This window comes from Odocoileus virginianus, chromosome 9 (genome assembly GCF_023699985.2).
Source record: "Odocoileus virginianus isolate 20LAN1187 ecotype Illinois chromosome 9, Ovbor_1.2, whole genome shotgun sequence".
In the NCBI taxonomy this organism is placed as follows: Eukaryota; Metazoa; Chordata; class Mammalia; order Artiodactyla; family Cervidae; genus Odocoileus; species Odocoileus virginianus.
The window spans coordinates 70,604,274-70,621,884 of NC_069682.1; the positions used below are offsets into that span (position 1 = coordinate 70,604,274).

Sequence of the window (17,611 nt, forward strand, 5' to 3'; positions counted from 1 at the left end):
TGACACAGCAGGAAAAGGGCTGGGCCAGGGCTTACCGAGTCTTTGCGGTCACTGGATCCTGGGTAAAGAAAAGAAGCAGAAAATCGCCCTAAAAAAGAGCTGTGATCCGTCCCTTTCTAGAACCTGCGCCGTGGATGGGGTGCTTGAGCGGGTGGGTTTTTATAACAGGCTCACCTCTCTCTGCCTCTGGTTTTTCTCTGTGGTACACTATCTGCTGATGGCTTTGTATATCACCCCTCCCAACTGCATGTCCAGAGTTTTTTCACTTGCAGTCCTGGTATGTTTTCATCAATTTTCTTTTAGTACTGGCAGCAGTCAGACCTAAATAATGAAGGAGTACGTGTTGGGGGTGGAGGGGTGGGGTTTTCTTAAAGAATCTTTTAAAATATTTAGTTAGTTGCAGCAAGTGCAATCTTTAGTTGTGGCATGCGACCTCTTAGTTGCAGCATGTGGGAATCTAGTTTCTGAGTGTCATTGTGGACCCATGGAGTAAGTTCCTTTGTTACAGGGAAGGAAATTGTGAGATAGATTCCAGAACAAGTAACGTTGATGAGAGGGTGCTTGTTCACGGGGACTCTCCCTGAGTTTTCCTTTGCCTGGGATGGCAGGTCAGACACGTGGGTGACAGTGAAATCTGGAGGGCCTAAAGAACCTGAGGCAGGCTGGGACCTTCCCACCGCTGCTTGGAAGGCTGAGCTGCACACAGTCTGGGGGCCGGAGCTTTGGAGTCAGGCTGACCTGGGCTTGAACCCTGCTCTGTCACCTATTAATAGAACCTCCTTCCTCGGGTGCGTAGTGGAGACACAGCGAGATAATGCATGTAAAATGACCGGCCCTGGGGAAGGTAATAAATGCTCAATAAATGGAGACTATCATCAGTAGTAGTACAACAACTAATGCTGGTAACTGAAGCTTGTAAGGGCTTAGATTAAGTTAAAGCCGATCCTGAGAGGATGGAGAGGTTTTCATTGACAACTGTCACCATCTCCTTAAAAAGAGGGAATCTAGGGACTTCCCTGCCAGCCTAGTTTAAGACTTCATCTTCCAAAGCAGGGGTGTGGGTTCGATCCCTGGTTGGGGAGCTAAGTTCCTATATGCCTCGCAGCCAAAAAACCAAAACATGAAATGGAAACAATATCACAACAAATTCAATAAAAATTTCAAAAGGGTCCACATCAAAAAAATCTTAAAAAAAAAAAAAAAAGGAAATCCAGAAGGCAACAAGCCCAAGAAGGGATGTGCAGAGTCACCCAGTCATCAGAGAAATGTGAATTCAAGCCAATAAATGAGATGTCACGTTGGTCCTAATTGGATAGCAGAGATTAGCAAGCGGGGTTATGCCAGCCGCTGGTGGGGATTCGAGGACAGAGCCCACGGGCACTGCAGTGGCTGTGCCGAGAGCGCTCACTCAGTCCTTAGGGAAACTCAGTCTGTTCAGCCTTGGGCCCTTACCAGCCCAGCTCTCGGGGTTACATCCCAGGGAAATTCACACACAGACCACGAGGGAGAGGTCCAGCGATGTTCACGGCAGCCTTGTTGGTGATGGAGGCATCCCACGTCCTCTCCAGAATGGAGGAGGGAACGAGAGAGATAGGAAGAAAGCATGCGGGGAGGGCTGGGCAGCTGCTGGGGTGGCAGGCAGGACGCACCCACAGCAGCATGGAGGGGTCTTAAGAACCTAATGCTGACACTCAGTGCCGGTAACTAAGAGGTTAACACCATAAAAGGCAAGCGTGGACATAGATGCATCCCACTCCGAAAAGACCTCATACACTGTCAAACTTGTGCTTTTTGTCTCACATCTTATAAGCAACACAGGTTAGTTTCAACCTCAGTTTTCCTTTCTGATACAGACACGTTTACCTCGTTCTAGACAATGGCTAACCTTTATGTTTTGATTAGTCTACATTTGTATATGTGACTCTTGTCTTGAAAGTAGTAAAACCATAGATGTGTGCAAAACAAATAACAAATGTATAAATATTAGGTATGTTATGTAGAAATCAGCTGAGTACTTAAAAATATTTTTGCCAGGTCTGGAACTTTCAGGGGATTCATGCAAGAAATATGGAACATAGATTTTTAATGAGCTATGTTAAAAGATGCCAATAAAGGTACTTGAGGAAAAAAAAAGAACCTAATGCTGGATGAAAAAAGCTAAGAAACCATAAGAAATGTAATGCACAGAATTTACCGGAATTACATATAAATGAATGATGATGTTAGTCACTCAGTTGTGTCTGACTCTTTGAGACCCCATGGACTGTAGCCTGCCAGGTTTCTCTGTCCATGGGATTCTCCAGGCAAGAATACTGGAGTGGGTAGCCATTCCCTTCTCCAGGGGATCTTCCTGACCCATGGATTGAACCTGAGTCTCCTGCATTGCAGGCAGATTCTTTTCATCTGAGCCACCGGGGAGTTATATATTTGCCCACAAAACACTAGTGCACTATTCGTAATAACACAGAAGCAAAGAATACACACAGACACGCTAGAATGGAAAATGTGCAAAGAACTTGAATTAACTCCTTGGCACTTAACATTTTGCATGATGACAAAGGCGGGGGGCGGGGGGTGTGAGATGCTAGCCACACAGGTCCCCTGGCATTGGTAGAAGCACAGTCCCAGGGACATGAAGAATTCCTCACTCCCTTGTCTAGGTATAAATCTCAATCTGTGCACTCAAGGGGGTAAAAAAATAGAACTGATTTTATTTTCAGCATTTCAATGTGCTTTCTGTTTGGAGCCACCATTTCCCTGAACTGATGGGAAAGTTTTGTCTGGGGCTTTCCCAGACTCTCCAGAATGTTGACTGTACTTCTGGCATCTTACCCAGGGTGTTGTGGGGTTGGGGGCTCATCCTGTCTTCCCTTACTGGGACCCAGGCTGGTGCCAAATCATTCATTTCTTGGTCCATGTAGCCTTTTTGGGTCTGGGGCTCTTCATTGCTATGTCTATGCTACGTTGTGGACACAGGAATCTTTTATTGTTCTGTCTTCCTAGACAAGAGGTCACAAACTGGAAGCCCATAGGTCATATCCACACTGTGACCATGTTTTTAAATTTTTTTGTTTTGTGTTTGTTTTGTCTGACTACTTTGTATTTATTGCCTACACTTTAAAATTGGAACATTTTATACAAATCCAGATTTCTGACTTGGAAAAACCAGACGCCCTGGCTACATTAGACTCACATTTCTAGGTGACACAGGTGAGCTGGAGCTGAGTATTGTATTAGTTAAGAATGCTTCGGTCTGCAAGGAACAAAAAGCTTAATTAACATCAACTTAAACCATAATGGTATTTACTGGGTATTTAGCCAGAAGTCTGGACCCCCAAGGTTGTTTGTCAGCTCAATTTTTTATCTTCTTGGACCAAGTTCCCTTCATCTTTTTACTCCTTCTGCCTCAGCCAGTGGACTTTTTGTTTTTATGTTTGTGACCTCATGTCCCAAGATGGCTGCTGTAACTCCAGACATTACATCCTCTGTAATCCAAGGGAGGATCCAGCAGAGGAACAAAAGTCTCTCCCAGAAGCCCCCTTGACCGAGCTAGATTACATGGCCATCCTAAAGCTGCTGGGGGAAAAGGAATTGGGAGTACCTCCTGGGGAGCCAAATAGTGTCTGCTCCAAACTGCTGCCTCCTTAGATGGAAACTGTACATTCTAGTTTGACACAATCTCCACCACCCTCATCATTCCCTGACCCTGAAACTGCGTGTCAGTCACCATTTATCACTGCCTGCACCAGCTCCTTCCCTCTCTTCCCTGTAAGGTTTTGAGGGCTTTCTGTCTTAGCCGCAGCACACATGGCCACTTCTGACTTGAGGGTCTTTTATTTTTTTAATTAATTTATTTATTTTAATTGGAGGCTAATTGCTTTACAGTATTGTAGTGGTTTTTGCCATACATTGACATGAATCAGCCATAGTTGTGCATATGTCCCTGATGACTTAAGGGTCTTGCTGCTTTCTCAGCCGCTATGTGCGGGTGCAGAGAACAGAATCCCTCTGCCCCGTGACTCCTGCTCATCCTCACTCACCTCCTGTCACTCTTCCCTTCCCTCTTGCTCTGTCCCACTTCCCTAGCCAGGAGAATTGCATCCCCCACTTGAGAAAAGCCTTCTTTCTTCCTATTTCTTACTAAGCCATTTTACCTACTTCAACCTCATTCTTAGTTGGCCTGCCAAGTAGGATCAGCCCACCAACTTGCTGGCCAGTGATAACAAACACATACCGAACTGGAGTGAGAAACTTCCACAGCAGTTCCATCATGCCCCCAGCATCCAAGCACGTGATCAGAGACTCATCTCCTAGAGCAGGGTGTGGACCAGTTCAGGATTTGTCAGATCTCACCATGAACTGCCGCATCTTCTTCCCCACAGGGTTAGAGCATTTCAAAACCAGTGCTCACATATCACTGTGTTTTGATCTGTCTGGAATTATCTCAACTCCTTGTGTATCTATTCACTCAGTAGTCTCCTGTCTGTCCTCTCTGAACATCAGTGTCAACCCTTAGCTACTGTATAATACTAGAAATGTTGCAGACACAGTAGCATTTGGTACATCACTGGGAAATAATTATTGAATAAATGAATGACCATTTGCTTAAAAACTGTTACTGAGCCAGGCAGTGAGAATCAACTTTTACTTAAAATCCAAGAAAACCAACCAGCCAAAAAAATAAAGTAGTTCTCCGATATGACACGCAGAATAGCAATGGCTTCAGCAAGAAAGAAGGGCATTTCCTTCTCACCTCAAAGTCCAAACTGATGTGGCGGTTCTGGTCTGGTCCAGGCTCCTATGTCTGGTTCCTCAGTTTTGTGATCCAACGTAGCTCCATTCCAGGCAAGGAAGCACCCGCCTCTGCCCTTCGAGGGTACGACTAGGAAGTTGCACACAGTAACTTACCCCTCTTCCCTTGTCTGGAGCTCATCCCATGACCACACCAGTCACAGGGGAAGCTGGGCCGTGCAGTGCTTATTCTAGTCAGCCGTGTGTGCAGTTTGAAAGCAGAGATTCTCTTAATATGAGAGAGGAGGGATGGAGGGATAGTGGAGGGGACCCCAAAGCAGGATCTGCCACCATCATCCCCTTAAGAGAAGATGTTTTTCTTCTTCCCGTCCTTGCCCTCCCCAGGCCTTCCACCAGCCAAATGGAGGCGAGAGGTCAGTGTTTAACATCCCTTTGCAGACCACATATGTGGCATGAGGCATCTGGGGCTGTGTGCCCCCTTCCTCCTGTGTCCTCTCTGGCATGGGAGGGCTCTCTCACTGCGGCGACTTGGGGACTGCCCTCGGCACGCTGCGGTTTGTTCAGCTGCCCGTTCTTCTCATGCCCCTGGGTCATAAAATGTAAACAAACAAGAAGCCATTTGGGAGAAAGAATACCAAGGGATGAGACTGTGGGCCGGTTCATTTCTAAACCTGCCCAGTTCATCATTCAGAAGGTTGCCACCAAAGAAAAGAGAAATCAGGAGAGAAAGCACCGCATCCAGAAGTGACTTCCCAAGGCAGGCATGTTCCTGTGATTTAGCACATGGGTTGCCATGGTAATCAGGACCCCAAAAATAACCTTGAGTGAAATAGACTGGCCTAGACTTTCTGCCAGATGTGTCTGGACAGGCCGTGGAGGAGAGAATGGGATTCCAGCACATCATGCCGTATTAGTGTGGACACATTCTCTGGTTTCTGGGTCTCAGATGAGCCTCCGTGGAATGAAGAGCTGGAGCAGGTGCCCACGTGTGCTGGCGCTCCTGGTTCTTGCTCTCTTCATACAGCTCACTCCTACTCGTCCTTCAGAGACTAGTTTAGTTGTCATTTCCTCCAGGAAGCCTTCCCTGACTCCACACCCCCCAGCTGGCGTTTCAGAACCCTTCCCTGTGCCCCCCAAGCTCCCAGTGAAAGTACTCTCTGGCGGTTTACTTCTCCCCTGCCTTACCAGCGCTTGGGACACATCCCCCTCTCCTCTGGATAGGAGTGTTGTTGTTCAGTAGCTAAGTCCTGTCCAACTCTTTTGTGACCCCACGGACTGTACCCCACAGGCCCTCCATCCATGGGATTTCCCAGGCAAGAATACTGGAGTGGGTTGTCATTTCCTACTATTCCAGGGGATCTTTCCAGACCAGGGATCAAACCCAAATCTCCTGCATTGGCAGGGGTCTTTACCACAGAGCCACCTGGGAAGCCCTGGATAAGGATATGGTTAGTTTATTTTGTCGATTTGACTTTGGAACCATTTCAGTGTTTTATGTAGTTATAAAACAAGTTTAATAGCAAACTATTATGAATCTAATTGTATATTGAGTTAGTGTTATAACCTCTTGGAAAGGAGATTTTATTTACCCATATTTTTACTCTTTTCCTTCCTTGTTGAAGTTTCAGGATTCCTTTTTTTTTTTTTTTTTTTTCAGTTTTTAAAATTTCCTGTCTATTTTAAGAAACTTTCTGTATCCCTTATTTCAGGGGAGATCTATTGTGACAAGTTCTCTTAGTTCTCCTTCATTTTGAGAATGTGTTGATTTCCCCCATTTCTGAAGGATGTTTTCTCTGGATATAGATTTCTGAGTTGATACTCTTGAATAATGTTGTGCCACTTTGTTCTCGCCAATAGAAATTGTCAAGCTTATTCCAAAATTGATATGTAAATGCCAAGGTTATACTGAGAAGGCAAGACAATCTTGGAAAAGAAAAAGCAAGTTGGAGAACTTACACTAGCTGGTTTCAAAACTTAATATAAAGCTACAGTAATCAAGACCGGATGGAATTTGTGCAGAATGGATAGGTCAGTGGAAGACAATAGAAAGTCCATAAATAAACTTGCACATTGTCAATCAATTTTTGACAAAGGTGCCAAGTAATTTAATGAGGGAAAGGATAGACTTTTTATTCTTGTGTTGGAACAACTGAGTAGCCATGTGCAAAAAGATTAATTTAGGCCTTATCTCACACAGTACACAAAAACTCACTTACATTAGATGATAGACCTAAATGTAAGGCCTTAAACTCTAAAATTTCTAAAAGAAAATATTAGAAAGAGTCTTTATGACCTTGAGTTAGGCAGCAAAATCAAGATTTATTAAAAAATATTAGTAACTTTAAAACTTTTGCTTTGCTTTTCAAGCGACACCATTAGGAAAATTAAGAGACAGGACTGGGAGATAATATTTGCAAATCATATGTCTGATAAAGAACCTGTGTCTAGAGTATATAAAGGACTCTTACAAATCAGTGTGAAGAGGACACCCTTTTTTTTTAGTGGGAAAAAAATTTGAATGAATCTTCATCAAAGAAGATAAATGAATGACTCATAAGCACATAAAAAGGTGCCCAACTTGATTAGTCATTAGAGAAATGCTACTTAAAACCAAAATGAGAGACCACTACACATCTACTGCTCAGTTGCTCAATTGTTTCCAACTCTTTGCAACCCCATGGACTGAAGCCCACCAGACTCCTGTGTCCATGGAATTTTCCAGGCAAGAATACTGGAGTGGGTTGCCATTTCCTACTCCAGGGACACGTCTACTAGAATGGCTGTAATCAAAAAGAGCTGCCTGAGGCTGAGGATGGGAGAAGGAGTTGACTGCAAACAGGCACGCGGGTTCTTTGAGGGTAATGGAAATGCTCTAAAGCTGCATCGTGGTGACAGCTGTACAATTAAGCAATTTACTTTAAAAATCATTGAACCAACGTTTACAATGGAGGGATTTTATAAAGTAGGCCCCAAAGACAGTTCTAGAAAGAAGCAGCTTGGCACTACAGTGTGTGTGCTCAGTCGCTTAGTCGTGTCTGACTCTTTGTGACCCCATGGACTATAGCCCGCCAGGCTCCTCTGTCCATGGGATTCTCCAGGCAAGAATGCTGGAGTGGGTTGCCATCCCTTCTCCAGGGGATCTTCCCAACCCAGGGATGGAACCCAGGTCTCTTGCATTGCAGGCAGATTCTTTTCTGTCTAAGCCACCAGGTAAGTAAAGCCATGTTGAAAATGCAGACTTAAAGCCCAGGACCAGATGGCTTCACAGCTGAATTCTACCAAAAATTTAGAGAAGAGCTAACACCTATCTTACTCAAACTCTTCCAGAAAATTGCAGAAGAAGGTAGACTTCCAAACTCATTCTATGAGGCCACCATCACCCTAATTCCAAAACCAGACAAAGATGCCACAAAAAAAGAAAACTACAGGCCAATATCACTGATGAACATAGATGCAAAACTCCTTAACAAAATTCTAGCAAACAGAATCCAACAACATATTAAAAAAATCATTCATCATGACCAAGTGGGCTTTATCCCAGGAATGCAAGGATTCTTTAATATCCGCAAATCAATCAATGTAATACACCACATTAACAAATTGAAAGATAAAAACCATATGATTATCTCAATAGATGCAGAAAAAGCCTTTGACAAAATTCAACATCCATTTATGATTAAAACTCTCCAGAAAGCAGGAATAGAAGGAACATACCTCAACATAATAAAAGCTATATATGACAAACCCACAGCAAGCATCACCCTCAATGGTGAAAAATTGAAAGCATTTCCCCTGAAATCAGGAACAAGACAAGGGTGCCCACTCTCACCACTACTATTCAACATAGTTTTGGAAGTTTTGGCCACAGCAATCAGGGCAGAAAAAGAAGTAAAAGGAATCCAGATAGGAAAAGAAGAAGTGAAACTCTCGCTGTTTGCAGATGACATGATCCTCTACATAGAAAACCCTAAAGACTCTACCAGAAAATTACTAGAGCTAATCAACGAATACAGTCAAGTTGCAGGATATAAAATTAACACACAGAAATCTCTTGCATTCCTATACACTAACAATGAGAAAACAGAAAGAGAAATTAAGGAAACAATACCATTCACCATTGCAACAAAAAGAATAAAATACTTAGGAGTATATCTACCTAAAGAAACAAAAGACCTATACATAGAAAACTATAAAACACTGATGAAAGAAATCAAAGAGGACACAAGCAGATGGAGAAATATACCATGTTCATGGATTGGAAGAATCAATATTGTCAAAATGGCTATACTACCCAAAGTAATCTATAGATTCAATGCAATCCCTATCAAACTACCAACAGTATTTTTCACAGAACTAGAACAAATAATTTCACAATTTGTATGGAAATACAAAAAAACTCGAATAGCCAAAGTAATCCTGAGAAAGAAGAATGGAACTGGAGGAATCAATCTGCCTGACTTCAGACTCTACTACAAATCCACAGTCATCAAGACAGTATGGTACTGGCACAAAGACAGAAATATAGATCAATGGAACAGAATAGAAAGCCCAGAGATAAGTCCACGAACCTATGGTCACCTTATCTTTGACAAAGGAGGCAAGGATATACAATGGAAAAAAGATAACCTCTTTAACAAGTGGTGCTGGGAAAACTGGTCAACCACCTGTAAAAGAATGAAACTAGAACACTTTCTAACACCATACACAAAAATAAACTCAAAATGGATTAAAGATCTAAATGTAAGACCAGAAACTATAAGACTCCTAGAGGAGAACATAGGCAAAACACTCTCCGACATAAATCACAGCAGGATCCTCTATGACCCACATCCCAGAATTTCAGAAATAAAAGCACAAATAAACAAATGGGACCTAATGAAACTTAAAAGCTTTTGCACAACAAAGGAAACTATAAGCAAGGTGAAAAGACAGCCCTCAGATTGGGAGAAAATAATAGCAAATGAAGCAACAGACAAAGGATTAATCTCAAAAATATACAAGCAACTCCTCCAGCTCAACTCCAGAAAAATAAATGACCCAATCAAAAAATGGGCCAAAGAACTCAACAGACATTTCTCCAAGGAAGACATACAGATGGCTAACAAACACATGAAAAGATGCTCAACATCACTCATTATCAGAGAAATGCAAATCAAAACCACAATGAGGTACCATTACACACCAGTCAGGATGGCTGCTATCCAAAAGTCTACAAGCAATAAATGCTGGAGAGGGTGTGGAGAAAAGGGAACCCTCTTACACTGTTGGTGGGAATGCAAATTAGTACAGCCACTATGGAAAACAGTGTGAAGATTTCTTAAAAAGCTGGAAATAGAACTGCCATATGACCCAGCAATCCCACTTCTGGGCATACACACCAAGGAAACCAGATCTGAAAGAGCCACATGCACCCCAATGTTCATCGCAGCACTGTTTATAATAGCCAGGACATGGAAGCAACCCAGATGCCCATCAGCAGACGAATGGATGAGGAAGCTGTGGTACATATACACCATGGAATACTACTCAGCCATTAAAAAGAATTCATTTGAATCAGTTCTAATGAGATGGATGAAACTGGAGCCCATTATACAGAGCGAAGTAAGCCAGAAAGATAAAGACCATTACAGTATACTAACACATATATATGGACTTTAGAAAGATGGTAACGATAACCCTATATGCAAAACAGAAAAAGAGACTCAGATGTATGGAACAGACTTGTGGACTCTGGGAGAAGGCGAGGGTGGGATGTTTCAGGAGAACAGCATTGAAACATGTATATTATCTAGGGTGAAACGGATAACCAGCTCAGGTTGGGTACATGAGACAAGTGCTCGGGCCTGGTGCACTGGGAAGACCCAGAGGGATCGGGTGGAGAGGGAGGTGGGAGGGGGGACTGGGATAGGGAATACATGTAAATCCATGGCTAATTCATATCAATGTATAACAAAAACTACTGTAATGATGTAAAGTAATTAGAAAAAAAAAAAAAGTACCTTTGGCATTAAAAAAAATAAAATAAAATAAAATATAAAAAAAAAAAAAGAAAATGCAGACTTGAGCCAGACTGCCTGGATTCCAGCGCCCGAGGCTGTCACTCACTGTCCTGGCTGCCTTGAGCACGAGGCTTGATTTTCCTCTGCTCACTTCCCGCGTGAGGGGCCCTGACACACACGGGTTCACTGCTGTTCTGGCAGTAACCCCCCCCTTCTTTCTCTGGGCTCGTGCTCCATTGACCTTTTGTTTCTCCGTCACCTATCAAGCTAATCCCTACCTGAGAGTCTTGCCCTCGGTGTTCGTGACGTCTCCTCCTAAGGGTATTTCCATCACTGGTTTCCTCTTAGCATTCATGGCTCAGCTCAAATGTCAGCTCGGAGGTCTCCCCTGACCACCAGCTTACCTGGTCAGGGGAGACCAGGTAAGGACACCGCACTCATTCATTCAATTACTCATTCATTGACTAAGTAGCATTTTCTAATAGTAGTAGCATCGTTTTTATTCCCATTTGACAGGTGGGACAACTGAAGTTCAAAAAGGAGAAGTCATTTTGTTCATTCATCTAATTCAGAGCATAATCATTGCTACCTTACACCCTTTAGAATGGCTGCAATTTTTTTAAAAATAAAAAAATAAGTATTGGTGAGGATGAGGAGAAACTGGAACCCATGTGCCCTGTTTTATATATATATATGTGTATATATATATATATACACACACACATACACATATATATATAACCAAATCACTTTGCTATATGTCCAAAGCTAACACAACATTTTAAATTAGCTATACTTCAGTTTTAAAAAGTAAAAACAAAATGGTTAAAATGGGCAGTGTTGTTATGTACATTTACCACAATTTTTTAAAAACTAAACTATTTTTAAAACATAGTTATCGAATACCAGAAGCTGTGTTGTGTGCACCCTCATTTATCTCTCACCAGAATCCTTTGAAGGTGTTATTTATATTATATTCATTCACTGAGAGAACCGAGGTTCAGAGAGATCGTCAGAGTCCTAAGTTCCATCCAAACTGTCAAACCTCAAAGACTCCAGCTTTCCACCGCATCGTTCCCCTGCACGCCCCTCCCTGACTCTAAGAACCTCACCTGTCGCTCCTTCCCACAGGCACCGCTGGGATCTACCAAGGAGCCAACGGACTGACCAGCGCGGCCGGATTCGGAACCGTGCATCAGGTAGACTAGCTCCCTGCCAGAGGCTTTCTGGGATTTTCCATGAACAGTCCCCCGAAAATCAGGGCACCCAGAGAGGCCGCCTACACCCGTGGGCACCACCTGGTTTCTTATTCCCTGGGTTCGGAGACCACAGGGACCAGGCTGTCCCAACAGCCATTGGAAAGATACAGTGTAGAGGCAGAGAAATCGGAATTATTGGCAGATTTCCAAGCTGAATGGGCTCTGTTCTATGTTCCATCTTGATCCCCGTCTAAGACACCCAGCGACTGTTGAATCTGAAATGCATGAAAACAAAAACGTGTCCCTTTCACCAGACCCCTAGCTCTTCAAGGGTGAAAGGACATCATCTTTACCTGTGCATCTCACTGTAAAGTGCCCGGCACAGAGTGAGGGCATTATAAATACTTGTGAAATGGAACTTAGTCAACACTATAAAGATGGGTGGATGTTGGCTAATAACGTGAGTCTCTTGGTTTCACTTAGAGAGTGAGTTAAGAATTAACCTGCTCAAGATGGATGGGAACTTTGTGTACTGTTGTGTACCTTTCCTGTTAAGAACCTTCCATGAGTTCTTTGCAAGATTAAGAAGCTCTATTTTCCAGTGGGGCTAAATATATGAAACAGTGACTGTGGTTGGAGAGTTGGACTGTCTGGTTGGTTGAAATAGACCAAGATTGGTATTCTTTGGCTTCATCTCTAAGACTCCCCCCTAGAAGGTTCTGGATCCCTGATCCTGTGTAGGTGTACGATATTTGAGCCTCCACCCCCTCCCCACCCCTACCATGAACCTAAAATGTCACCTAGTCTCCTGTGCAAGTCACTCAGTTGTTCATTAATTTTTCCAGCATTTATTGAGTACCCACTTGTGCCCAGCACTCTTCCAGGCTCTGGGGATACAACAGTGGCCAAGACGGATGCTGTCAGAACCATACCCACGTCCCTTGGGGGGCACCTGTTGGCTTCCAGCTGCCAATCTCTGCATCCCTGGGCACATGGGTGTTTTCTGGAACCAATGTATAGGGCAGTAGGAAGTGCCAGAGAATTGAAACCCTCGGAGACCAGCTCTCAAGCAAAGACTGGCTGGAGTTGGTGTATAAATACCCCAGCTCCCTTGCCCCTTGGGACAGATCTTTCTGAGATGTGTTTTTTGCCATCGTGGCATCTCCTGGGTAGAATTCCGCTCCAGTCCCCACTGGAGAAGCCCCTGTACTGACTTCTTGCCCTTCTTCCCTTTGCTACCTCGCTTCCCCATTTCCCAACTGGTCTTGCCTTCACCCCCCAAATCCTCTACTTGCCCGTGAATCCTTGTCTTGGGGAAAAATTGGGTTTTAGGGAAAGCTCCGGCCCTCATAGAACTTTTATTGTAACGGTGGGGGAACAGGGACCAACGCAGCAGACCCAGCCCAGGAGGCCCTTGCCCTGCGTCAGCCTGACAGTCTTCCCCGCTCACAGCCTCATGGGTTTCCCGTTCCAGGACTATCCTTCCTACCCTGGCTTCCCGCAGAGCCAGTACTCCCAGTATTACAGCTCATCCTACAACCCTCCTTACGTCCCAGCCAGCAGCATCTGCTCCTCTCCTCTCTCCACGTCCACCTACGTCCTCCAGGAGGCATCTCACAACATCCCCAACCAGAGTTCCGAGTCACTTGGCGGTAAGTACCATCACTGCCCTGTGGTCATCCGTGGCTGTGGCCTGAGAGCTTGTATGGAAGATGAACTGGATGGAGGTCCCGGTTGTAATGAACTGGTCACCCATGAGTTAGCGTCAGCCCTCAGATATGTTTTGTTGGCATTTCTTTGTGTGTGTATGTGTGTGAGGGGTGGTGCGTGTGTGTCTAATTGCACCCATGTTTTAGAAAGTCGTACATTTTTACCTAAGAATTCTAGTGCCTGCCTTCTCTTAAAAGATGATCCAGTCACCCGAGGTTCACGTTATTAAGTGACAGTGCTTGGCTGGAGCTGAGTAATATTTGCTCCATTTAAACAGAGCACACACGATTTCACATCCAGGCCCTTTGGTGATGTTTGCATACCTGTGCAAACTAACTCACTAGCATCCCTGTACAAACTAACTCAGCAGCTTGTGCATTCATTTATTGATTTCATAAATCTGCTATGCACATGTCTACTCTTTATGAGACAATTTAGACTCATCACCATTAAATAACATGACAGCCATAAATGAGAATGTCCAATGATAGGAGATACCATTGCATTTTCTTCTTTTCTGAAACCTCCTGTTTCTGGGGCTTTGTAGAAGGCAAGCTAGGATGATGTCTATGGACATTCATTCAATTAACGTTCATTGGTGGATGGCTAGGAAAATAACAGTAATGAATACTCACCACGTTTGTTCCTAAAGTTCTTGGTGCAGCTGTTGCTTGCATTTTCCATCAGTTCAGTTCAGTTCAGTCACTCAGCCGTGTCCGCCTCTTTGCGACCCCATGAGTCACAGCACGCCTGGCCTCCCTGTCCATCACCAACTCCCGGAGTTTACTCAAACTCATGTCCATTGAGTCAGTGATGCCATCTAACCATCTCATCCTCTGCCGACCCCTTCTCCTCCTGCCCCCAATCCCTCCCAGCATCAGGGTATTTTCCAATGAGTCAACTCTTTGCATGAGGTGGCCAAAGTATTGGAGTTTCAGCTTCAGCATCAGTCCTTCTAGTGAACAGCCAGGACTGATCTCCTTTAGATGGACTGCTTGGATCTCCTTATAGTTCAAGGGACTCAAGAGTCTTCTCCAATACCACAGTTCAAAAGCATTCTTCTGCACTCAGCTTTCTTCATAGTCCAACTCTCACATCCATACATGACCACTAGAAAAACCATAGCCTTGACTAGACGGACCTTTGTTGGCAAAGTAATGTCTCTGCTTTTTAATATGCTGTCTAGGTTGGTCATAACTTTCCTTCCAAGGAGTAAGCATCTTTTAATTTCATGGCTGCAATCACCATCTGCAGTGATTTTGGAGACCAGAAAAATAAAGTCTGCCACTGTTTCCACTGTTTCCCCATCTATTTCCCATGAAGTGATGGGACCAGATGCCATGATCTTAGTTTTCTGAATGTTAAGCTTTAAGGCAACTTTTTCACTCTCCTCTTTCACTGTCATCAAGAGGCTTTTCAGTTCCTCTTCACTTTCTGCCATAAGGGTGGTGTCATCTGCATATCTGAGGTTATGGATATTTCTTCTGGCAATCTTGATTCCACCTTGTGCTTCTTCCAGCCCAGCATTTCTCATGATTTACTCTGCATGTAAGTTAAATAAGCAGGGTGACAATATACAGCCTTGACGTACTCCTTTTCCTATTTGGAAACAGTCTGTTGCTCCATGTCCAGTTCTAACTGTTGTTTCCTGACCTACATATAAGTTTCTCAAGAGGGAGGTCAGGTGGTCTGGCATTCCCATCTCCTTCAGAATTTTCCACAGTTTATTGTGATCCATATAGTCGAAGGCTTTGGCATAGTCAATAAAGCAGAAATAGATGTTTTTCTGGAACTCTCTTGCTTTTTCGATAATCCAGTGGATATTGGCAAATTGATCTCTGGTTCCTCTGCCTTTTCTAAAGCCAGCTTGAACATCTGGAAGTTCTTGGTTCATGTATTGCTGAAGCCTGGCTTGGAGAATTTTTAGCATTACCTTACTAGCGTGTGAGATGAGTGCAATTGTGCAGTAGTTTGAGCATTCTTTGGGATTGCCTTTCTTAGGGATTGGAATGAAAACTGACCTTTTCCAGTCCTATGGCCACTGCTGAGTTTTCCAAATTTGCTGGCATATTGAGTGCAGCACTTTCACAGCATCATCTTTCAGGATTTGAAATAGCTCAATTGGAATTCCATCACATCCACTAGCTTTGTTCGTAGTGATGCTTTGTAAGGCCCACTTGACTTCACATTCCAGGATGTCTGGCTGTAGGTGAGTGATCATACCATCGTGATTATCTGGGTCATGAAGATCTTTTTTGTACAGTTCTTCTGTGTATTCTTCCCACCTCTTCTTAATATCTTCTGCTTCTGTTAGGTCCATACCATTTCTGTCCTTTATTGAGCCCATTTTTAAATTAAATGTTCCCTTGGTATCTCTAATTTTCTTGAAGAGATCTCTAGTCTTTCCCATTCTGTTGTTTTCCTCTATTTCTTTGCATTGATCACTGAGGAAGGCTTTCTTATCTCTCCTTGCTATTCTTTGGAACTCTGTATTCAAATGGGTATATCTTTCCTTTTCTCCTTTGCTTTTCACTTCTCTTCTTTTCACAGCTATTTGTAAGGCCTCCTCAGACAACCATTTTGCTTTTTTGCATTTCTTTTCCATGGGGATGGTCCTGATCCCTGTCTCCTGTACAATGTCACAAACCTCCACCCATAGTTCATCAGGCACTCTGTCTATCAGATCTAATCCCTTAAATCTATTTCTCACTTCCACTGTATAATCCTAAGGGATTTGATTTAGGTCATACCTGAATGGTCTAGTGGTTTTCCCTACTTTCTTCAATTTAAGTCTGAATTTGGCAATAAGGAGTTCATGATCTGAACCACAGTCAGCTCCCAGTCTTGTTTTTGCTGACTGTATAGAGCTTCTCCATCTTTGGCTGCAAAGAATATAATCAATCTGATTTCGGTGTCGACTATTTGGTGATGTCCATGTGTAGAGTCTTCTCTTGTGCTGTTTGAAGAGGGTGTTTGCTATGACCAGTGTGTTCTCTTGGCAGAACTCTATTAGCGTTTGCCCTGCTTCATTCTGTACTCCAAGGCCAAATTTGCCTGTTACTCCAGGTGTTTCTTGACTTCCTACTTTTGCATTCCAATCCCCCATGATGAAAAGGACATCCTTTTTGGTTGTTAGTTCTAAAAGGTCTTGTAGGTCTTCATAGAACCGTTCAACTTCAGCTTCTTCAGCATTATTGGTTGGGGCATAGGCTTGGATTACCATGATACTGAATGGTTTGCCTTGGAAATGAACAGAGATCATTCTGTCGTTTTTGAGATTGCATCCAAGTACTGCATTTCGGACTCTTTTGTTGACCATGATGGCTACTCCATTTCTTCTAAGGGATTCATGCCCACAGTACTAGATATAATGGTCATCTGAGTTAAATTCACCCATTCCTGTCCATTTTAGTTAACTGATTCCTAGAATGTCGACGTTCACTCTTGCCATCTCCTATTTCACCACTTCCAATTTGCCTTGATTCACGGACCTAACATTCCAAGTTCCTAAGCAATATTGCTCTTTACAGCATCAGACCTTGCTTCTATCACCAAGCACATCCACAACTGGGTATTTTTGCTTTGGCTCTATCCCTTCATTCTTTCTGGAGTTGTTTCTCCACTGATCTCCAGTAGCATATTGGGTACCTACCGACCTGGGTAATTCCTCTTTCAATATCCTGTCATTTTGCCTTTTCATCCTGTCAATGGGGTTCTCAAGGCAAGAATACTGAAGTGGTTTACCATTTCCATCAATTGGGGTGATTTAAATAGCTTTGACTTGGTGACAAATGGAAGACAAGATGGCCAAGAATTTTTTAGTAACTTGGAAGGCAGTTTAAGGTTTGGGCATTGACTTTGGTCATTGTGACCTCATCAAAGAGTATAGAATAAATGCATAATACCCATGTTCCAATTTCCAAATTTTGCTTCCTTGGAAGAGTATGAAAT

At 43.4% G+C, this 17,611-nt stretch overlaps 1 protein-coding gene across 2 annotated transcripts in view; it reads left to right on the forward strand.

Moving 5' to 3' along the window:
• Positions 1-17,611, forward strand: part of EYA2 (EYA transcriptional coactivator and phosphatase 2) — a 256,976-nt gene that overhangs the window by 147,390 nt on the left and 91,975 nt on the right. For both annotated transcript variants that reach the window (XM_020887209.2, XM_070472728.1), the window contains 2 exons: positions 11,883-11,950; positions 13,425-13,602. In XM_020887209.2, the coding sequence (XP_020742868.1) occupies positions 11,883-11,950; positions 13,425-13,602 (246 nt within the window). The remainder of the gene's footprint in view (positions 1-11,882; positions 11,951-13,424; positions 13,603-17,611) is intronic.